The sequence below is a fragment of the Chanos chanos genome, chromosome 10, assembly GCF_902362185.1.
Source record: "Chanos chanos chromosome 10, fChaCha1.1, whole genome shotgun sequence".
In the NCBI taxonomy this organism is placed as follows: Eukaryota; Metazoa; Chordata; class Actinopteri; order Gonorynchiformes; family Chanidae; genus Chanos; species Chanos chanos.
Genome location: NC_044504.1, coordinates 7,189,501 through 7,212,682, shown reverse-complemented (window position 1 = coordinate 7,212,682; position 23,182 = coordinate 7,189,501). Strand labels below are relative to the sequence as shown.

At 41.4% G+C, this 23,182-nt stretch overlaps 2 protein-coding genes across 3 annotated transcripts in view; both read right to left on the bottom strand.

Moving 5' to 3' along the window:
- Positions 1–12,950, bottom strand: part of tanc1b (tetratricopeptide repeat, ankyrin repeat and coiled-coil containing 1b) — a 110,004-nt gene extending 97,054 nt beyond the window's left edge. For both annotated transcript variants that reach the window (XM_030787307.1, XM_030787308.1), the window contains exons 1-2: positions 12,824–12,950; positions 1,651–1,743 (exon numbers count right to left, since the gene is read on the bottom strand). In XM_030787307.1, the coding sequence (XP_030643167.1) occupies positions 1,651–1,711 (61 nt within the window). In that variant the 5' untranslated portion in view covers positions 1,712–1,743; positions 12,824–12,950. The remainder of the gene's footprint in view (positions 1–1,650; positions 1,744–12,823) is intronic.
- A 5,758-nt stretch (positions 12,951–18,708) lies between these two features.
- On the bottom strand, positions 18,709–21,826 carry dap1b (death associated protein 1b). The gene is made up of 4 exons (XM_030787310.1): positions 21,738–21,826; positions 20,134–20,221; positions 19,714–19,777; positions 18,709–19,359 (listed from the first exon to the last, which is right to left on the bottom strand). The coding sequence occupies exons 1-4, from the start codon at positions 21,802–21,804 to the stop codon at positions 19,243–19,245; spliced, it is 336 nt and encodes a 111-aa protein (XP_030643170.1). The 5' UTR covers positions 21,805–21,826; the 3' UTR covers positions 18,709–19,242.
- Positions 21,827–23,182: the final 1,356 nt, after the last annotated feature.

Sequence of the window (23,182 nt, the reverse complement as noted above, 5' to 3'; positions counted from 1 at the left end):
AGACGCCGACCGATCTGGTCATGCCGAACATTCCTGGATCACTGTGAGCGTCTGGGTTCAATTCCATGAGCGTCTCTGGGTTTAATTGCTCCTTCGAGGAGTGCGAGAGAAATCTGCTTTGATGTGATATATCGTATTCAGCTGAGGGTGAGGGCGGTGGATAAGGAGACTGAACACAAACGAAACTCGAAGTGATACGCTCATCGCCGTTTGTCTCCCGTCGGGCTTAGTCACAGGCACTTCAGGAGCAACAACAAGACAGAGACAGAGAAAGAGAGACAGAAGTAAATGACAGAGCCAGGAAGAGGGTGTAACATTGGTGACTGACTCATATGTGTAGAAGACATGTTCGCACAGACCCACTGAAAACAGTCCCTATAAGCAATACAGCATCAGTTACGTTAAAACAGGGTGGGAACCAATGATGAATTGTTCATTATGTCACCAGCCCCCCTCAAAACTAGACAGTGACAAGGCCCGTGGAAGTAAGCCGGGGATCTCCGGTCGAATTCCTCACACGGACCCAAAGAGCGTTTTTTTTTTTTAGTCATCCGAGGAGGCGGTTCCAGTCACAGACGAAGATGAAGGAAAAAAAAAGAACAGATGAAAGAAAAAAGAGAGAGTGGGGAAAGTGTAATCTGGCATTAAGAGTAGCTGGTGTCTGGACAAGCCAGATTCTCAGTGTATGTGTGAAGGGCGGGCTCACTTGGCAAGGGCCTGTTAGAGCGTGAACCGTAGGAAAGAACAGAGTACGAGTATCCAAACCACCCCTGAACTGGGGCAACAATCTACGGTTAATTGACTATGTCACTTACTGCTACTTAAACTAGGAGCATGTGTGTACCCGTCAATAGGCGTTGGACTGTGGACAAGAGCATTCAATCATCACAGCTCAGAAAATGACAAACGCATCTGCAGACATGAAATTAATCAACTGATGGAAAAGAGCTTCCACAAATGTGATTTGACCAAGTTTCCTCTTTTTTGGTCGATGCACTCTGAATGAATGCAAGCATATTAAAAATAATCTGTCATTCCTCTTATAAAAAGACTAATTTAGTAAATCTATATGGTGTAATCTGATACGTTGGGAGAACAGTACAGATGTAATGTTAATTTCTGTCTGTCGTAGTTACCACGGTGATTCATTCTTGTGGTCACAGTGTATATAAAACTCAACCTTGACCAAAAAAAAAAAGTTCCATCAGGTTCTCCAGGAAAAAGTTCTAAACACCTGTTCTCACACAAGCAGAGGCAGACTCAACACTATATATTACTATGAACTCTTCCACAATCTTCACCCACTTCATATTTTCATATCACAAATAACCCAACAGACTCCAGAGCAGTGCCAACACTCTATTACAACATAGTGTTGACGGCTGTCTTGGTGTATATTAGTCACAGTAACTATGAACGTACGAAATATGAGTTTTGTGTGAGAACCCATAACAGATGACATCATCAAATGAACTTAAGAGACATTGTTCTCCACATAAGGCTAATCTTTTTGAAGTAAGACGCAGTGGCTGACTAGCTGGACGGTAATCAGCACGAGTGAGGGCAGAATGAAGCAGCTTCCTGTGAGAGCAGGAAGTGGGCTGTCATCCCTCTTTTGGTAGAGAATGTGTCGTTCTTGTCTGTACATACCAGTCTCTTTTTTACTTCCCCTCCCTCCATCTCTATTCTTCTTCAGAACAGCCTTAAACATGGCGTCGCTCCTGTAGTCCACTCGTTTTCACCCTGTGAAGAAACACACACAAAATGAGTCTTCAAAACCGTCATCGCTCACAGGTAACACCAGCAGGGACCAGCAGGATGGCTTTACTGATCATGTGTATTACAATTACAATTATGGTATAATTACAACACATCCCACATTGCCAATACTACACGACTGTCCTCGTTTTCTACTTTTTCATCGTAGCTCTTGAGACAAGAAAGTGTCTAAATAAAGTTTAATGATGATGAATGTTTGTTTCGTAACTTCGGCTAGGCCGAGGGCTAAGACCTTTCCCACAGTCCTCCATGTTCTGTGGACCCTCAGTGGTGGAGCAGGGTGGAAGGAAAAGAATGCTCTAATATTTAAACAGAACAGGCATGCGCTGCTATCTTGTTATTCGGGAAAACAAGCTGTCGGATTCTCCGCATTCCACATTTAATTGATGCTGTGTGGCTGAACTTGAGCTTTGCGAGGCACTTGTCATGATAATGGTAACATTTTTGTAGCCCCCCCCCCCAAAAAAAATATGAAGATTCATTAAGTGCTAGGGTCAAATACATAAAAAATTTCCATTTCTCAATGTCATCTCTTATCGTTTTGATAGTCCACTGGTTTATGTGTTTTCAGCCTGTTTTGGTTAGGAAGAGGCCATCTATCTCAGGTCACGTGCTTCATGCACCACAGAAAAACACACACTCTGACGACGCAGTGCCACCAAGATGGCTCTTCATGCCCTTGACTCGCCCTTGTCACTGCAGGTCAATATGCGTGAGCGGGAAGAACGGCCAAGCCAGCGCCTTCCTTGACAGGCTGCTAAACCTGAATATCTGGGCACATTCACAATGGATCGTCACCTTTTGTTCTTCTTAACGTCTTTTGTCGTTTTTCGTTTACGCATGCGAGACTACTTACACTGATATTGGATATGGGTAATTTCCAAAAAATGAATACAGACGTTCAGCAAGGACCTCAAAATATACGGTGTGTGCTGCAATTCGGAACCCAGCATTCAGGGCTGTAGTGTAAACAAAGTCAAAAGAATCAAATTCAATACAACACTGCACACTCATTATTAGGCAGATATCGCCGTGTGAGTTTAGTCACATGGAGAAGATCCCTTCTCTAACATTGTGATGACTGAAATGCTGCTTAAACCCAGGATAACACTTCAGTACGGATGATAACGGTAAGCACATCAGCCTATCTCCACGTGTCTAAACCTGCTATATCCGGGGGAAGAGAGGTTTTTTTTTTTTTTTTTTGTCTGAGAGAAGTCTGGACAGTGTAAAGAATGGTGAGGACCAGGAATCCAGGAGCGAAACCCTGGTGAACTCACACCGGAGCTCTGTAGGAGGGACTCGGAGACTCCGCATATGGAGAAAAGCCAATAGGTTTGCGGCAGGGGTCGGGGGCCGTCTGAGGCTCATCGATCTCGACTCTCGGAGGAGATGGCACGCCGTGACCCCGCTCTGATCCAGGAGCGAAAAGTGTAGAAGACAGAAAACAGAGGCTTGAGGGAGAGACAGAAAGAAGGAAAAGAGGAAAAAAAAAAAATCCTGCCAGCTGCATCCTCTCTTTTCGTGAAACTCTTTGTAACATTATACACTAAACTGCCGCAGGTGAGATCTGACAATTTGACGTTTTTTTCACCCTAGGGAAAAACAAGGGGGAGGTTTCCTTAGGTGTGTTTAGTGAGCTAATTTAATTAAACCAGGCAAGAGCAACTGCACAGCCTAATTTATTAACCCAATAAAAACACGCAAAGTAATTCTACTGGTGTCAAGAACCGCAATCCTGGTCAGAACTATTTGCAAGCCTGAATTTCAAGTACATAATTCAGAATATTTTAATAAAATGTCCAAAGTTACTGAACAAAAGACACAAAAAGTGCATAATAATGAAATAATACAAACACAAAATGTACCCCAGACACAATTATTGGCACCCTTCACTAATATTTGGTCGCAGGACCTTCGGCAACAATGACAGCCTCTAAACGTTTCTTGTAACCATCTAGAAGCTTCTGCTGGTAGTTTCTGCCACTCTTCCATTGCTATGCGTTCAAGCTCTTAAGTTTGCAGGAGTCCTTTTTGCAATGGCAGATTTCAGCTCTCTCCAAAGGTTTTCAATGGGATTTAGGTCAGGACTCATTGCTGGCTTCCGTGCTGCTGGATGTGTGCTTTGGGTCGTTGTCCTGCTGAAAAACCCAAAGACCTTCGCCCTTCACACCTAGTTTTCTGACACTGGGTAACTCATATCACTCTACAATGCCTTGGAAATCTTCTGGCTTCATCATTCCTTTTTAATACGTTGAATGCCCCCAGTACCAGAGGCAGCAAAGCAACCTCACAGTGTGATAGAATCTCCGCCATGTTTTACTGCAAGTAGGGTGTTCTTTTCCTTATGGGCTTCATTTTGTCACCTGAAAACAAACTGATGCACTGCGTGCCCAGAGAGCTCTACTTTGGTTTCATCTGTTCATAGAACATTATTCCAGAAGGACTGTGGCTTATCTATGAAAGTTTTTGCATACATTGGTCTTGCCTTTTTTGCGCCTTTCTTTCTATAGTGGTGTCCTCCTTGGCCTTCGCCCATGGAGCCCTGCTTGGTTTAGTGTGCAGCGGCGTATGGTACGGGCTGAAACCACCCCCCCAGATTGCTCCAGGTCAGCCTGAAGCTCTTTACACGTCTTGTGTGGTGTTGAAACGGAGATTTGAAGATCTTTGGCGATTGTCCTTGTAACTTTTGAAATTGTTATGCTTTTTGATAACAGCGCTTCTGAGGCTCGTAGGCAGCTCTCTTGTCTTTGCCATTGTGAAAAAGAAACTGGAAACAATCAGCCCCTTTTCATGCAGTAAAACCATCATTCACTGGTTAATTCAGGTCATGTGAACACTGAAAATTAAGCACAGGTGAGTCTTATTTGTTTTTTTATATTGCTTGAGGAACTAATTTAAATTCATCAAAAGGGTGCCAATAATTGTGTCCAGCGTATGTTTTTTGTATGTCTGTATTTCTTAATTCACTATATGAAAGAATTTTTGTATTGTTGTTCAATAACTTTGGAGATTTTATGAAATATTTTGATTATACAAAATTTATTTTCTAAAGATATTCTAAATTCTGCACTTACAATGCAGGGGTGCCAATAATTCTGACCAGGACTGTATGATGCAACAAAACAAGACTCGTATGACAACAATTCCCAAAACTATTTGAGTTTACAGGCGAAAAGTTCCTGAAATAACTACCAAAGAGAGCCTTTTTTTTTTTTTTTATCTTTTCTGTTTTACACTCAGCCTCAGGGCAGCAATGTGGGGCATTTGACAAGCTCCTGAGGAGTGCATTGTCAGAAAAAAAAAAAAAAAAAAAAAAAAGTGCCACTGAGCAGAGTATTTTGTTTTATATCTGTTATGCCCATTGTCCACAATTCTGCTCAATACCCAGATGAAAGCATGCGAAGACCAAAATGACCAACGTTACATAAATACCAATCAAAGAAACACTGTCGACACGCTAGCAGACATTCTGTAAAGGAATGTGGGAAGACATCCTTTAGTGGAGGAGACGTTTTTACTGTCTAGACCTCACTTTGACACCCAGGTTCCAAAGCGCAGCAGCAACGAGCGCGGGCCAAACTAAAAGAGGCCAGGAATGTCCGAGCTGCCAGCGAACTCCTGACGGCCGTCCCCCAGAGCTCCACCGAACCAAGCCCTTCACACAACAGCAACAGTAAGAGAGTCCCAGAATCGAAAGTGGCACCTGTGAAGGCTGGTGGAGGACGGCCGGCAACCGCTGTGACAGGAGGAATTCGGCCTCCCCCTTTTTTTTTTGCACAGGGGCCAGTTTGTCCTGCAAGGGTCAGCCTCTGTCTTACAAACAGATAACAACACAATTCGGTACAAGGCACCTAAAACAAAAAAAACCCAAACAAATAAACAAAAAAACAACAACAAAACATCCCTGCTGTGGTCAAGTCAAACTAATATGGATATGCTACTTTTTTTTTTTGGCAATATCAAATTAAGGAAAAAGCAATTAAGAGAACAGAACGGTTAAAGTGTGTTGTTCCCATTTGGCAGCCCCGCTCGCATTCAAAAGTCATTTCATTTCAACAAATGGAACAAAAACAAATGGGGAAAAAAATAGCTTATATCAGTTAAAACCAAAAAAGCTAAGGCAGAAAAGTGTGATAAATGAGTCTGAGTGGTAATGGTCAGAGTTGGAGAACACAGAGAGCGAGAGCGATAAGGTTCTTGGCTGCCTCCCCTCATTTGGTGAAACTGGCAGTAACTGTCAACCTGTGGCATTTCAATTGCACTTCAAACGGACAGGAAGACAGCCAGGCTATCGATTGTTACATAAAACTTGGGGCTGGAGATTTATTTTGACATTTTCATTCAATGGATGAACCCCTGTCATTGTGCTTCAAAGGTAGAATAAAATCAATTTCTGTATTTATACATCCTTCTAAGCACTTTTGGCGTAATAAAATGAACGCTTAATATCTCACAACTCAAACAGAACAGTAAGAGCTAGCCTGCGCTGTCCCCCATAACCATGCTTTTCAGTGTTGTAATAGGGTGTAACTATTGTTTTAGCCTACATTGCATTCATGACACATTCACCAGCTGTCATGTTGTGTATAAGTATCTTTTATGCAAATACACAGCTGTTAGAGACACTATACTGATGGGATCAGTATAGTCTGTCATTACACGCTTGCGATTTGGAGAGAGGCTGAATTTTCCTTTGCAAGTCGTTTAAAGCATTAACCTTAGGTTTTCTTCCTCTCCTCATGTTGTTAAGTCAGATTAAAATACCACAGGAAAACCAGCACTTAATTCTATTGCAGCAGAAATAATAACACCACTTTATTCCACCATCGTCATCAGCAGTTTAGGGCAAACCGCTGCGGGACACTCCTGTGGGAACCAGTTCCTGGTGTTCTTCCACCGTTGGTAAAGACGCCTAGGGGGTTCTTGACTGGTTCCAAGCGATCGAACGAATGTCCCTCATAAAAGGGTAAAGACATGGGGTAAGGACAGTAATGACAGCTGTCCACATTCCGTCTCTAGTCAGAAACACTGAATGACATATGCATAAGTATAACCAGATCCACCCTGCTTGTTTTGAGTGGGCTTCTGATGTAGAACAAATGGCAAAGAATAGTTCACAATCATCAAAAGCGACTTTTCCCACGCATCTGGATTTTTTTTTTTTTTTTTTTGGCATCTGACAGGTTACCATCTTTTATTCCCATCAGAGGTCTGATTTGGAAAACTAAGACCAAAAGGAAGGGAAGACAGGAAATGCCAGGCATTCAAAGTATGCCGCTGTGCTCCGAGAGAGAAGATGTCTCCCTCAGGTGAAGTCTCGCATTTCTCAAAAAAAAAAAAAAATTAAACAGTCAAAAATCTTGACTTCAGCTTTTTTTTTTTTTTTTTTTTTGCATCCACATGTTTAAGCAACTTTAGTATTTGTTGGATTTGGTTCTGCGGATTCTAAAAAGTTCTTCCAAGATGTTTCCTTGAAATTAGCCAAAGGGCGAGTTGCTGTTTATTTTCTCTCTCGAACCACCTTACATGACAGTAAAGCTGCAACTCTTTAAAGAGACAGAAATGTGAAACACATGCAAGCTATTATGGTGCCACACATTCCTGTACCTAACCTCATTCGGGGTGAGGTGGATGCACAGTCAAGGTTAACTCTTCTCTCTACAATCCCTCAACACTTCTCACTATAAATGTGTTAGGCCAGATCACAAGGGTATAAAACCACAATTATCCCATCAGTCTGATACTCCGCCTCTCAAAAACAGCCGGAGACCAGATCCTATGGAGAGAAGTGTGGATTTTCTCATAGGAACCAAAACAGTTGCCTCAAAAACTTTGTGATGTCCACAAAAAGCCCCTACTGCCACAGTGGAGTAATCCTATGGCCTAGGGTCCATACTCCACATGTTTAAAGAGGTACATCTAAAATCACAGGAGTCTCGGAGATTAAAGAAGCCTCAAAATTAAACTCATGAGAGAGAGAGAGAGAGAGAGAGAGAGAGAGAGATCTTCTAAAAACTGCCCCCCCACCCCCCCCACCCCAACCCCGACATGTGTGCCCAAGAAGTTAATGAAATCAACATGTCTCTCTGTGAAGAACAAAGCCCCTGTGCAAACAGATCAACATCGAGAAATAGAGAAGGTTAAAAGGGTGGAAAAAATCACAGGGGCCCTCTTTAAGATATTCCCTTCAAGAGAAGAATCTCCCAGCAAAGCGCCAGGTAGTCTGAGCTGAGTTGTGTCGCACACTTTATCTCTCTCTCTCTCTCTCTCTCTCTCTCTCTCTCTGATAGGAGGTTTAGTGTGACCCGTAGCATTTATGGGATGGTGTTATCTTCCTTGTGCAGAGTCCTGAAAGAGCCTCTGGCCGTTCCAGACCACGTTAAAGAAGCTCTCTGTGGCTGAGAGAGGGATCTGTGGCATGGAAACACACTGAATGAGGAAATTCACATTTGTTCTGGGCCCCAATAAGGCAAGCTCTATTTCCCCAGACCATAAACATGTATTGTGGAGACCCCAAGGGTCACGGTGAGAGACACCCTGGGGTCTGGTGAATATGGTGTGTGTGTGTGTTTGTGTGTGTGCGAGAGAGAGACAGAGAAAGACAAAGAGAGACGGGGGGGGGGGGGGGGGGGGGGGGGGGGGGGAGTGGTGAACTGAACTGAAAACAAATGCAAACACATATTCGCATAAACATACACGGGCCTTGCATGTACAAACAGCTTCTGTTAGTTTTGTTTGCATGAAGAAAAATATGCAAATGAGCTACTTTCATTGCAGGGTTTGAATTACTATTTTTTTGGTAGGTAGTGCATACACACATTCATAAATGTGGCCTAAGTCATCAAGTATGTATGATATCATACCCAAAATGATATTATAATAGTTTAATATGCAATACCTTATGTTGCCTGACATTCATAATCTAAATGCCCTATGTCTGTCTCACGGAGATGCAGACATGCATCACTGACATCATATTCTAACATTAAAATGTTTGGGGGGGGGGGGGGGGGGGCAGCTTTGAGACACAATGCACAGGTTGACCTGGCTTTAACTGGGACTGTCCAGACAATGGCCATGTGAGAGACAGGGGCTGTATGTGAGACGGATATGGCATTGTGTGTGCCTGACTGCCTCTGGCCTTCGCCACTCACACACTTTGAACCGTCAGAATTTGGCATGGCTTTGTGAGTCTCCAGAGTCAGAACAATAGAAGGAGGGCAAACTTCAGTTTGACTTCTCCTGCAGGCAAGATTTTCCCTATTTACTCTTGTCCTGGTAACCACCAGCACTGCTGCTACTGCTTCCCCTCGGTCGTTTCTACATGAACGATTCTTACAAATCTGCTGCTGTCGCCATGACGACGCAAGAAACCGACACCAGGCGGCTGACCTTTATGCTTGAAGAGAACCAGCACCTTTTTAAACAATGGGTGGAAGAAAAAAAAAGAGAAAAGGAACACCTTCTGTGGATGTTAGATTAATTCAGGGGAAAAAAAACCAAAACAAAACAAAAAAAATGAGCAAATGCAGTTTTCTCGCCACGACTTTGTACAAGTCGGACGAACGGATGACTATTAAAATTCTGGCCCTTTCACACCTTCAGGACACGGAAAAAGAGTCGTTTGGACGGATGAGAACCCAGGGATTATAATCCTTTATCCTTAATGAAAGGGGGAGGGAGAAAAGAGTGTGAAACAATGGTGAGCCAGGGCAGAATCTCAGTCACTTTAAATGTTGTTACAGAAATGGAAGAAATGAACATGGATAAGCTATTGGGCTGCATGATCCAGTCACGCAGATATCAGCAAGTCAGAGCCCAGAGCAAGAGTGCTGTCTTCCAAAGCTAATGGGGTTATTTTGTTATTAGACTAAATACATTTATGGTGCACCTTTTGAAGCACAATCACTCAGAGAGCGAATGCAAATTTAAAGCTTGGTAAGGGGAGGGGTAAAAAAAAAGAAGATTACTTAGAAGGGGGTTATGGATGTCTTTATATATATACAGGCAATGAGAAAATAATGAAAATAACAAATTCGCAATTCATACTTTGTGACATTGTGTTTCATTTATGCTTCCTGGAGATTTTAAAACCATTTTTATCTAAAGAACAGAAAATAAAACACATACAATCTAACAGCACTAAAAATGTTTTGCCATAGACTTAACACCTTTCCTCTGCAAAAAAACCAAACAAACAACAATAAAAAAAAAACAGACACAGAAAAGAACAACAAAACAAATCAACATTAGGTCACGCTAATACCAGCAAATTATCCATATAACTCACATTTACAACCTTTTGAATATAACCCCAGTTCACCTCCAACATGCACCTTTGACAAATACACTCATTAGCATTATAAACACAATCAATACTGCAACTGAACTGACAAGGAAGACTCACAGTTTGGGTAGGAGAATTTCAAAAGAACTTTAGGCCATTTCTCTCTCACTCTCACAGAGTTAAACGAACCATAGCAAGATTAGGCTACTGTAACCTGCACACAACCGGCTATGCCAAAAAAAAAGCATCCTTAAAGAGTGAAGTCTACTTCAGTAAACATCTTTCATACTCATTTCAGTTCTGTTACTGTCTCACTGGGCACTGTGTGATGTCAACCCCTGTAACACATAACAAGACAGACACTAACTTCCAGAACAAACATCCTGCAAGTTTACTAGCAAACTCTAGCTACGAGGCCATCAAAACATGTCAACAGAATTGTAAAAAGTGTAGGGGGGGTTGGGGGGGGCACCAAAAGACCCAGAAAATGAGTGGAAGCAAGAGTCTCTTTTTGCCCATGTTAAAGCTCCTAGGCAGAGAAATAAGAGTTGAGGCATGTTTTGCAGAGCAGTCGTTACTCTGAATTTACAGTCCCACCTGGGGCAGTGGAAACTGAGTCAACCCGACATGACAGCCCAGTTTCACCTGAAGACAAAACGCTGCTCTTGTTCTCCTTCAGTAAACCTCAAACCCAAAAACATCAAGGCTGTCGTTTTCACCGCGTACACCTGACCGAACAATACGAAGCACAGTTAACATGAAAACAAGTGAAACAAAGTTTTATGACATGAGATCCGCAAAAAAAACAAAACATAAAGACTCTTCTCAGGTAGGGTTGTAAACATACTGTGTCACATTCTAAATTTATTTACCACTTTTCTGCAATAGAGAAAAGTCCCTGTCTGTACAAAAAAATAAATAAAACAGTAGACCAGTTCATCCACTGAACTCCACTCATCAAAGGTACAGCATTTGAGGCCCCTGACAAACTAGCTGTTTGATTAGTGTCAAACATTAACTGCTGGAGGGCAGAAAGTCTACCTGCATTCTCACGACACAAAACATTCATTTGGTGTTTGTTTGTTTGTTTTCTGTTCAGGAACAAGTACAACCATCTGAGTGTATCAACAGTTTTTTTTTTTTCTTTTTTCTTGGGGGGGGCTCCAGAATTCCAGAATGGAACGGAATTCTACAGTTTGCCCCCTACGGTCAAGAACACAGCAGAATGTGAGGTCATGTCTACAGGGTCCGATCGGAGTAGATAAACATGTCACAGGTGTCCAACCTAAAGAGGTCTCTGATAAGACTCTATGGGAACCACACAACATAGGTCATTGGCTTACACCACCTCTGTGAGCTTCATGAAGCAAAAACAAGTGAAAAGTTGGGAGTGTGACATGACATGTTGAAGCTAAAACAAACAGCAAATAAGGGTATGTACGTCATTCAAACCAGAGCCATCCAATTGGCTTCGTTTTAAACAAGACAAAATTTCCAGTGAATCTCTCAGACAACCATTCAGTCATAGTAGAAACCCTGAGAATTTTTCTTTTTCTCAGGAGGTTTGGACATACATTACATAAGCACCAGTTTAGATTAATGACAGCTGCTACGTAGCTAGAAACAAACTTGGCCTTAGAAAAAAAAAAAAGAGTGAAAAAAATGATTAACTGTTTTGTAAGCTATCTGTTACAAAGATATCAGTGCAGAACATGCCATTGAGAAAAGTGCTTTATGTTGAGAAAAACGCGGAACCAAAGTGTACAGGCCCAATGTATCAGAGGGTTAAAAACACAAGTAACACCCCAAACAGTTCTAATGAGATTCCTCTGTGTTTCACAGGCTGGTACAGTTCACTCTCCACATTCTAGCTGAGCATGCAGACATCAAGTCCAAAAAGTAATTCTGAACCAAAGACCAGCAGCAGAGAGCAACCCAAATCCTATTTCTGTCATTGGTTTATTTTAGCTGATGATCTGGAAAAAGAAGAATCTGGGCAGATTTAAAAGAAAAAAAATCCCTGGTGCTTAAAAAAACCGAGTCAAACGAAAAGCTGGAAATCCTAAATTAAACAAAAATGAATGGAGACAAAGCTTGAAAGAGAGAGTGACTCTTCAGCCAGGTTTCCAAACATCTGTTGGCGTCAGCTCGTGCAATAAAAATGACGGCGCATTCAGAGGCAACATGGGTGAGTGCATGTCTACTGTAATCCAAACTGGAAAGTGAACAAAGGTGATCAGCTCTACCGCAAGTACCTTGAAAGTGACATGAGCAAGTTTTGATCGGTAACAAGAGAACCTCTCCCATTCAGGGCTCCACTGTGTTCGGTTCACTTGTGTCAGAATTAGGAAGCATCAGCAGTGAGAGCTGAAAGGGTTTGGCAAGACACAAAACCCTGCTTTGTTTGAAAACACCACACTCATCGGCCGTATGCACAGCCAGCGTGATAAAAGCGTCTTTTCACAACAGGCCACACGAACCGCTTAAACTGCCATAACGCAATAAAAACGTCCATCGCTCGTGATCTACGAACTAGCTACCAAACACAAACCTTCGAGAAAAAGTCGATGACATCTCTGCTTTATTTAAAGATAAGCATCCCAGACAGGTTCGACAAGCCTGGTCTAAAAGCAACAGTTGTTTAAAGCAATTACGCTAAGATAGGTAGATGACAGTGGTATGCAAGCGTGTTAGTTTATGATGAAAAGATATCATTCCATCTTTTCCCCCCGCATCATATTAAAGAGAACAAACCAGGGTGGGGGAAGTCTTGCAGTTCAGATCAACAGCTCAAAATAACCATGTGTTGACAATACGAACATATGATTCCATTGAACTCATCCAGCTTTACGATGCATGGCATAATAGGAAACCACATAAGTAGACTGATCTGCCGTTTGACTACCGCAGAACTATGCTCGGAGCTCAAACCGCCCACAACCGTCAGGTCAGTACCCCCCATTGCTTCTCCAGAGCCCTTGAGGCTGTTAGTTTGGTGCCAGCACCTGTTACTTGCCAACTGGCTATAGACCATGGGAACTTGCCTCTCTGCTATGACTACAAACTCCGTGGGCTGTCTTTAAGGTAAAAAAAAACTGACTTAAATGGTACTTGGAAGAATAACGTGAGCCTCGAGTATAAAACGCAAGAGAATATGAAAGTAAAAAGAAACTGGGTTAATTACAGCCTTTAAGATCTTATGGGTATTACCAAAAGGTCAATAAGTGTGTCCAGTAAAACCGACGATGTTTGCAAACGGGAAAATGCAACAACGTGGTGAAGTGATTTGCTCGACTATGACCATTAACATTAACACTGACTACTCTAAGACTCTAAGAGCACCATCCCACACATGGGTATACCCACACTCTGACACACACACACACACACACACACACACACACACAGCATGAGAAATGACCTGAGTTCACCCTAGATTTCATCGACTCTGCTGATCAAAATGGGATTTGACGTCTCAGCATGAAGAACTTTTACAAGAGACTTAAAGTAGCTTTTCTGGGAGTTCTTGGTATCTCCAGAGCACTCTTACTTTGCTTTGAGTGCTGGCTAGATATCACAAGGGAGAGGAGTGTCATATGTCAACACACAACAAGCTGTAATGACTCAGCTGTACATGGTGAGTAAGGACATGAAGTGGGCTTGGTCCGAGTTTTTAAAACCACCGCAACTGTTTTAAGTCTTACAGCGAAGTGGTCAAACGTTTTCTGCTCAACCGTTCAAAATTACTGCATCCGAACCACACGACTTCAAGAACAGTGAACTGGCATTCAGCGCTAAGGCATTCTATATCAGGCAGTTGCAAAATTAACACGTGACAATAACGAAAATCTAATAAAACGTATGATTAAGATGCCGGAGCAGGAAGGTGTTTTTCGCCACAATAACCATCCTAAATCAAAGCTGTCTATGAAGTCTTTAAACTACAAAATTATATTAGCAAAGCAGACATGGGACCCGCAAAAGATTTCAATTTAACTGTCAAGTGTCACGAAATGGTTAACTAACTTATCAAGCGCCTAAAAGTTTTGAATGGTATAAATCAAAGTATGTAAACATACATGTCTTAAGTCCGTAATGATATTCATATCAAACAACATTTAAACCGCATGACTGCCTCATTGTCACTAGAAGAACATGTTCCGACATATTTCGTTTGTGACCCACCTTTTCACATCATGGATTAGGTTAGGTTGCCACGGTACAAACTACAGAAAAGTATCAACTTCTTTATCCAGATCTAGGAATTAACATGTGATACACATTACTGAGCTAATCCTATCTGTAAATGAGCACTCTTTAAAAAGACGTTTGAAATACCTTTTTATGTCATGTATAATCCGGTGGAAAAAGTTTCCTCGGCGTTTATCTCCGCATGAATCCTCAGACAGTCCAAAGGAACGCCGGGCTCCTCCCTCTCCTCACCAGCTCTATGAGGTCATATGTAGGAGCGCGCACACTGCTCCGCGAGATATTTCTCATAACAGGGAAAAACTTCACTATGTTGACTGTGCAAGGTTTGAGCAGTTTTCCTACTGTAAGTGATCTGGACAACTGTATCTACCCTCTGCTTTTCAGTTAACCAATGTGACCTCGTTTTTTCCGGCTTCAGAGCCAATGAAAGAATTTCAGGGGGAAACTGGTGCTCTCAACACTTTACAGTACAATTTAAAAGTTATATTAATGTGGGTTTGGTCACTGCAGACGTTATCCATCTAATCAAAGAATTTGATTAGACAATTTGTATAACGTCGAAGGTTTTTTTTTTTTTTCAGTCGGTTAATTGCATTTGACATAGCCGCCTTTCTTTTAAATACGACGAATGTCGCCGTGTTAAAGGAAGAATTCACAGTCTAACGACACTCTAATATTGATGTGATGCGATAACTGCTCCTTAAACCACAACGACGGAACTAAAGTGAATGGACCATTCAGTCAGTGACATCCCGTTGACTGGGCAAAACAATCAACACTCAGTCATTGTCTAGTATAAGTGGCACCCCACCTCTGGCCCGACGGTGCTTGTACGAGACTTTCATCTCTCTTTTATCCTGATGGAGCCTCTCAACTCTTGTTGTTGAAGTTATGCGCGCTGATATTAAATGTTTGATGTTTTGACCCTTTCGGTTACAGAGCAGCCTACATTCATTGCATTCTGCTGGGCTGCGTAGGGAGATTAACTCGTATGAGGCTTTAATTACAGACCCTAATATGGAGACAGATGCTGAGTTGAAAGCAGATGTCCTGCACATGTTTGCAGTGAGAACATAAAAAGTTCAAATCAAAGTGTGTCCGCCGTGTCGGTATGCGGTGACTATAGCGACACCCTGAGGATGAAAAGGCTCATAGCAAACGTTGTTTAAAAAAATCACTGGTCTATCCACTTCATTTGGGCTAAGATTAATGTTCCACGACAGGACCGTAACATTTATCAGTCATTTTGGCAGGACAGCATGCATAGACACACAGGAACTTATCTGAATTTTGTCTCTCTACTTTTCTGCCAGTTCTTTTAAATCTGAAGAAGTGTAGAGAAAGCAAGTATGGGTGATTTTTTACATGTAGCTTATTTATTGTATTTGAATGATCGCCTGTGTCCCAGTACACTTCAGTGCGCCCTCCCATTTTGACCTTGCCTCCTTGACCATCCATCTTACCTGACAGCATAAGAGAAACTCTGATACATTTCCAAGACACTAATGTGATGTCTGTGTGGTTTTTCTATATAACATTTAGCCCATAACATCATTTTTAGTAGCTTCAGCAGAAAGGACACAGGATAAAAGAGCCATAACAAAGTACTGGAACGAGGCACAATCATGTCAATACTCAATACTGCATAGGAGACCACCAACCGGTGCAGTTATTAGAGACCTAGAGCTTTCATACATATAAACTTCTGGGATCTGTTCGGTGACAAGCAACTATTAAGTATTAAGTGTCTAAGTGATAATCCCAGTGTCATGTGTGAGCAGGCTGAGAACACCCACACACACACCTGTTCAAAAACAGTTCTCAGAGCGGCATCTAATGGCTTTCATCCAAGTCTGACAGTTGTTCTTGTCTCTGAATCTCCTCATTATATTTCTAGAGTAGCGCTCTGCGTCGGCTGGCAGCTGCGGGGTGAAGCCGATCTGTTTTGGTAGATGGATTCTCACACGAAGGATTTTCTTAACAAACGCAAAATACATAATGTAACAGACGCACAGATCAAAAGGAGATCCTACATGTCATCCATGCAAACAGATTGTGTCTTCTGATATGGGTTCAGGTTCTTTAACAAAGGTATATGGTCTTCCTTAAGTCCTCTAGAAGTGCTCTGCTCATCCTTTGTATCTCGGTCACTCTTTAAAAATCCTTTGCTGCCCATCCGTCTTAGTGTATACAAATATTGTTTAACACTGCACAGGCATTGGAATGAGTTGGGGATTGTTTGATGTAGTTTTTGGGAAGATTTAATTAAAGTGGTTGGGATCAGTACCTTACAGTGTGGAAATGAATACTACATCATGAGCATAAGATTATCTAATGTCTTTCTCATCTTATGATGATCAATCATTTTATAATATTTGTTGTTCATGGAGACTCAGTGTGTGTATGTCTAAGCTGGGGATTTTTGCAGTAATTGAATGAATGAATGATTACTCAGGTAAAATTGTTCAGACCCTCTAAACAAAAGTCCGGGACGTTGCGAGGTGGCCCGCCTTTGAATAGCGGATGTCAATTCACCCCACAAAGCTCTCCATCCTTTGTCTGTTTGCCCTTCATATGCGGGTAACCAACTTGGCCCCTTCCCTCAGACTGGAGAAAGAGAAAGAAAAGCCAAATTCTTCTTCACATCGTCTACGCTACTGTTGTCACTGTGCTGGCGGATCTCTCAGATTTATCAGTCAGTATTTGAATGAAATATCACATCACAGATCAGAAAGTTGGGTCCTATGCAGATACTCTTCAATGACTCTCTCTCTCTCTCTCTCTCTCTCTCTCTCTCTCTTCTCTTTTGGTGAGAGAATAATAACAACAAATAAAGTTTTATTTACAGATGTTGTATTAAATATGATTTCTTGTTCATTCAGATTTGACACGTAGACCACAAGAGTTCAAGGGTCAAAGCCCTGCAACAAGCATCTAATCCAGGTCTCAGCCACAGGGCAAGCTAGCTGTCTGTCAGTCATTTTCCTCTTTCACAGTGTAGGTTTTAGCTCAGATATTTGTCTAGGTATTCACAAAGAAAACAACTCGACTCGCTGTTAGTGGTAAACGAGTCTGCTTCGAAAGGAAGTTAAAGTACGGCAAAGATTCACAGACTCTGCTTTCAAAAGCCCGGTTGTCTAAGATGGACACATATCTTCCCTTCTACAGGAAATTCTTGAATGAAAAGTGGACAAATTTGCTTTGACTTGTGTATATCGGACTTGCAGTTATTGTTCATGTAGTCAGTCTTGGCCTTTACCTGTGAAATGAATACCAGACATGTATTCTACCAAACCTAAGCTGCATGTGTCTGAGCCTTCTGTCTTGTGATTTTCATTAGCGGCCACCTGTGAGTGACAGGTAAGTGTTGGTTAGCACCTGTAGCTAAGAAAGTGTGAAAAAGTTATGATGTAACTTAATAACTTGCTTACTGACATGTTTGGTGCCGTTTTCAGATGTTTTCTTTTATTCAGTGTACCAGATCACTTTCAGAGTCTGCTAAGTAGTTATGTCAATATCAAGCAAAATACGATCCTTTTTTTGGAGTGATTTTACCTAAAACAAATGAGAAGAAGAAACTTTCTTGTAGGGGATGAATGAATAGATAATTGTAAGAAACTGTCCAGCTTCATGCAGAATATGTAGGATTAGGTATCATTGAATACTACTGTCATGGAGTGTAAGGCTACTTTTGAAGCAATGCTTATCTGTTCTGTCTACAAAACAGCACTGACATGGTTTATAAGAGAATTAAGTTTCATCCACTTTGGAATTAATGAATTCTTTACATATGCTACGTATTTTTGCAGCTATAATATTAATGGCAAGATTGACAGATTAAAGGTCTTCCATTGCTCCTATTACCAACTGAATTATTTTTTTATCAATCTACTTATTTTAAAATGAAACAAAACAAGTACCTTCATTATGACTGGTTTTCAAATTTCATGTAGTGGTAAAATCATGGAATATCAAGCCCTTGTTTTGTCATTTGCCCCTCTACCTCTGCCCCCTTCCCCCTCCCTTACTCTTCCCCTAAGTTGGGACTTGAAGAACTGTTCCATTCACTGCCCTTTTCCAAATGCATGCACACAACAGGGATTCTTTTGTGAGGACAGCATCAGAGAGTCCTAAGTATGCAGTGTACTCTCCCCTCCCCCGCCTCTCTAACACCCCATAAAGTTAAAAGATAACATGAGATACTAGGATATCAAGAGCTGTGAAGGCCAGAAGCATTTTTATGGTAAACCAAGTTTATTTACATGATAACTTTATTTAAGTAGACAGACATGAGCTGGTATTGTTTAATAAAGTGCTGTTTTGATGTGTATGGAAAGTTGAAAATGTTGGAAGAATTTTTGAAATGGCATCAAGTGTCAACAGCGCCATCTAGTGTAGATTCAATGAAACAACACAATCACCAAGTCTGCTGGAAAAAGGAGTTTTACTAAGTGTTGTAAAAATACCTCCACCAAAGAACAAAGACGAAAACATCTATAATTTAAAATAAAGCAAAGCATAATTACCAGTAATGTCATGCATATTTATTTGAGTGCTAAACAACTGCTAAGCTACCACACATTCATTTGACAAGTTAGGTCATTCTGCTACACAAATGCCCACTGTGTATTCACAATTCACTCTGGGTTATTCAATGGCTCATACGTGCACTAAAAAAATACAGGCAAACACACACATTAATGGCTAGCTTAGCGTGTTGCAATAGTATATCTAAGCAGTACAGCCTCGCTCAAAAAGACGCAAGGTTAGAAAATTGCAAAGTAGCTTGAACAGATGTATTAATGGAAAGCAAACATTAAAGGTGTTTTTTCCTTTTTTTTTTTTAGCTACTTGTGTAAGTTCACCAGCGCGTGTGATATGCCTTCAAACACATTTCCTGTTTATCTTACACAGATGGCTACCCACAGTCCTCCTGGCTCTGTCATGGCAACCACGTCAGCTCAACATTTGCGTGGCTGCTGGATGAAGAAGGTCCGCGGGGCGTGCGGCTTCTCCACCGAGGGCCGGACGCTGCTGTGCCGGACGCTCACGGGAGTTTCCGGAAAGTCGTGGCCAAGCTGCAGTTCAAAATTAAAAAGGGTTATTCCTACAGTCTCATCTCAAAAGCGGGATTAATTTAAACATCAGCAGATCCACTGCATGTAGCACAGCTGAACTTGACAACTTTTGATCTAGGCTGGTCGGTAATCATGTTTATATCACACCAGTGAGATAATTTGCCCAAATGACGTTCAGCTACTGTGTCGTTACACTGAACATCAATTCTTTCATCAAGACAAAAAGGGTATTTTAAAAAGGTACTAAATAACAGTACCCTGGTAGGCCCAACAATCCCTCCGGCTTTGTTACAGCCTCATGGACTCAGTCACTGGAACCTTCCACAAGGTGGAGGACATGAAATACATTCTAACCTTTTCAAGGGGTCCTGCCATCAGAACACTGACTTGCTGCATTCTGCTAGAGGTAGCCAGAGACCTAAGAAAACAGATTCCACACAATGAACATCAATGACACAGTTCAACAAAATACGACTGATTACGATACTTCAGATAACATGATTTTTAAAAGGCACTTTATGAAATGTGCAGACTCCCATTTCTCCTCTCCCATGACTTTTTTGCTCAAGTAGTCTCAGTGGTAGCAGAGATGGTGCCAGTAACCATAGCTGTAGTAGTAAGCACTGAAACTTTCAGGGCACCTTTTCAAACAAGGATTAAGCCTAGTTCCGGACGTAAAACTGTGTTTTTGAACATAGAGTCCATACACAAAGTGAACTAGTCTCGATGCTAGCCTCTGAAAAAATGAACCCTTTAAATGTTCAGCTGACGTACTTGGGTTTGTCCTGTCTTTTCGCGTCTTTGTCAGGAGTTCCATTCTCTTCACTGCTTTTTTTCACCACCCGTTTCCTGCCGGCCTTCACTGTTGAGAGTCGGAAAACACACAGGGTTCTGCATTTACAAAAAATATACACTCACATGACAGCAGGGTGCTAAGTGAACAAAACTTTAAAGTACTTCAGCTGTCCCCACAGACTGGCCATTGACCATCACAAATAAACATGATTTGTTTAGGATATTACAGTCCATTCAGGTACACTTCTAAATTTAAATAGGAAAGGATAAAAAGACAGATGTTGTCCCCCGACGCCTATCAGTCCTGTAATGGAGAATGAAGCGTTACGGTGTGCGAACTACCACACACATTTAACTGTTCTCAAAAGCCCAGGGCAAGGGGAATTCCAACACTGGCACCGAAAATTGGGTCATCCAGTCAATCGAATGATTCGTTTTTAGGCTCACTTTAAAAAAAAAAAAAAATGGTATCCCAGAACACAAACCAGTTAAATAGTCCAGCTGTGTTTTAGTTTAGTGCAGTCCCACAAGGACATATGTGAATTTGCACAGCTCACCTGCTCATTACTAAACTGAAATCTGTGTTTTGGACTGAACTTGAAGAGTTAAGTAACAAATAGTGTTTGAGAGAGGTGGGTGTGTCGGAATGCTCCAGTTCCTTTCAGTCTTGAAAAGCATAGCTAAGATCAGTTTTCCCAACCTTTCTCCAAAACACATACCGTTATTAGTGAAATAGTTCAATTTGCCACTTCCTACCTAAAAGTGAAACATCACCGTCGAAGTAAAATCTGATTAAGCTCCAAGAGGGAGGATGCAGGTGTCACTTGTTTTGAAATATCTGGGTTTTATCCATGTTTTTAGAGTTTCTTTAACTGTGGAAAGATACGGGTCTATTTTCCCTAACACAGTTACGACAATAAAAGCTGATCTGACATGATTAATCAAGCAGTCGTAGCGTCTTCAGTCATGCAAGACAACGCTGAAAGGAAATTGTTACTTTTAGAACAAGGAAATTCAACGGGGTTTTGAAACGAGCGTTCCGCCGCCGCCGAAATATTAGGTCATAATTAAAAGAAATTAATATTTAACAAATGTATATGATCCTGTTTAGAATATTTAAATGATAACACTAAGCCTCAGCAACAAACTTCGCTCGCTTTATTCACAGGCAGTGAGTTACACGTACACGGACACAACATGTACGCCTGGCTTCTCAGTTGGAATCGAAAAAGTGAGCGAATGATTTCTGCAAGACAAGTGCAAGAATAAACAGGCTTTCAAAAATCATTCAGAGAAATGTTTTGATTTAGTAATTTAGTAGATTTATCGGAGCCATAAGTTACCTCTGCCATATTATACGAAGGCCAATTTGAGCGAGCTTGCAGTTGTTTTGGACAAGGACAAAATGTTCACTAACAACATTCAGACGTTTCCTTCTCTAAATTTCACATCAAATTGCATCTTTCAAATTTGTAATGCAACTATATTAAGTGTATCGACCAGAGCCAAATTTTAACAAAAGAACAGTCGAATATAACTGTTCTAAAAATAACAAATAACCCATCATTTTAAATTCATCAAACCTGCAGGAGGATGGCCAGCTTTCAAATTAAGATTATCTCTCATTCCAGTTTTGGACTGTTGCACCATCTTCGACTTCTTTTCTACAAAAAACAAGAGTACAAAGTGTGCCACAACGCTCGCTCAGGTTGTTTTTATAACTCGCTCTTCAAACACGTGACGTGGTGCATAGCTTGCACAGGAAGTGCTAAGCATCAATTCATAGAGCATCCACTGACCATATAGTAGTATGCATAGAAAGGGCGGAGATATACCACGTAAAGGGCCCAGATACAGCTCTTTAGTGAGTCCATCACCATGCTATACTGATCGTCAGATTTGCACAAAAATATCAACCCTTTACATGAAAACCACAAACGGGGAGCTTTGGAAGGTCCCACAAAGGGGAGTTCGACTCACGTGGTGTTGTGTTGCCCACGCAATCCCCTCACCCCCGTCAAAACTAGTGTTTTGTTCAGATCTACTTTGCTTTCAGTTCTTCCCTGCAAATATGCAAAGTGGCAATCTTGATTTTCTAAACAAAAATTGACACGTGTTATGTAAATACCTCTGTCCTATCCACAATATCTTTAGGTTTCTAGGTCCCTTTAGATAAACGTAACCTAAAAAGATAAAATGGGTTACGGTGGCGCCCCTCACCCCATCCCGTCTCTTTCATCTACCCTTTCACAAACACACTCTTTTTTTTTCCACTGAAACCTTGGAAAATAGTTAGGGAACAGAGTAGAGTTCTCAAGTGCATGGTACATTTTCCCCTAAGGCACACAGGTCTGGGCATGTGACTGAGGAAAAACACTCACCGTGTTTTGACATAGGACAGAACTAATTAATATGAGTTCCTCTAAAAGACAACATGCTATACATGCAGTTAATGAGGCATTCATAATGCTTAGAATCGCTCTCAGGTTAAAGACATAACAGCAAAGACACTGGGATCCCTGATAAATTACAGGACTGCTTCTGCCTTCAGCCCTACAACAGGGACTGTGCCGAGTCCACTGGCAGGTGTCTGCTCTCTGTGCGTACACTCATGCAGCAGTCTGGGGTAGCAGTCTGGGATACAGCCAAACTAGATGGTAAAAAGCAGTTTGACGGACCCGGAGAATTCCCTCGCTTAGACCTCTCTGACGGCCTGGATCTCTGTTAAGAACACGCTTAGCTGAGGAGAATAATAAGCTGTGTAGGAGGACCTAGCCATAGATCTACTTGTAAGGTTTAGTCTGACGTCTTCATACAACCTAAATGAATTGGATTTTTCTCTATCTTGCAACAGAACCTTATTGTTGTAAAGGTATCTACATGTTTGTATGTGTGTATCTGCATTGATAAGTATTTTGTCACAGGACTATTAGTTTTATATCATTACTTTTTTTTTCTTTTTTTCCTTCTGTTTAGGTGGAAAGGTGCTCAAATACTGTATGGTGTTTGTGTCACTCAGTCAAAACAA

What these genes read in the sequence shown, in the direction of transcription:
- dap1b (XM_030787310.1), bottom strand. Translation starts at nt 21,804, where the DNA reads ATGGTGCAACAGTCCAAAACTGGAATGAGAGATAATCTTAATTTGAAA. An exon ending in AAAAGACAGGACAAACCCAA is followed by an intron (nt 19,778 to 20,133) that starts GTACGTCAGCTG and finishes CTGTTTTCTTAG; the next exon opens with GTCTCTGGCTACCTCTAGCA. An exon ending in TGGCAGGACCCCTTGAAAAG is followed by an intron (nt 19,360 to 19,713) that starts GTTAGAATGTAT and finishes TTTGAACTGCAG; the next exon opens with CTTGGCCACGACTTTCCGGA.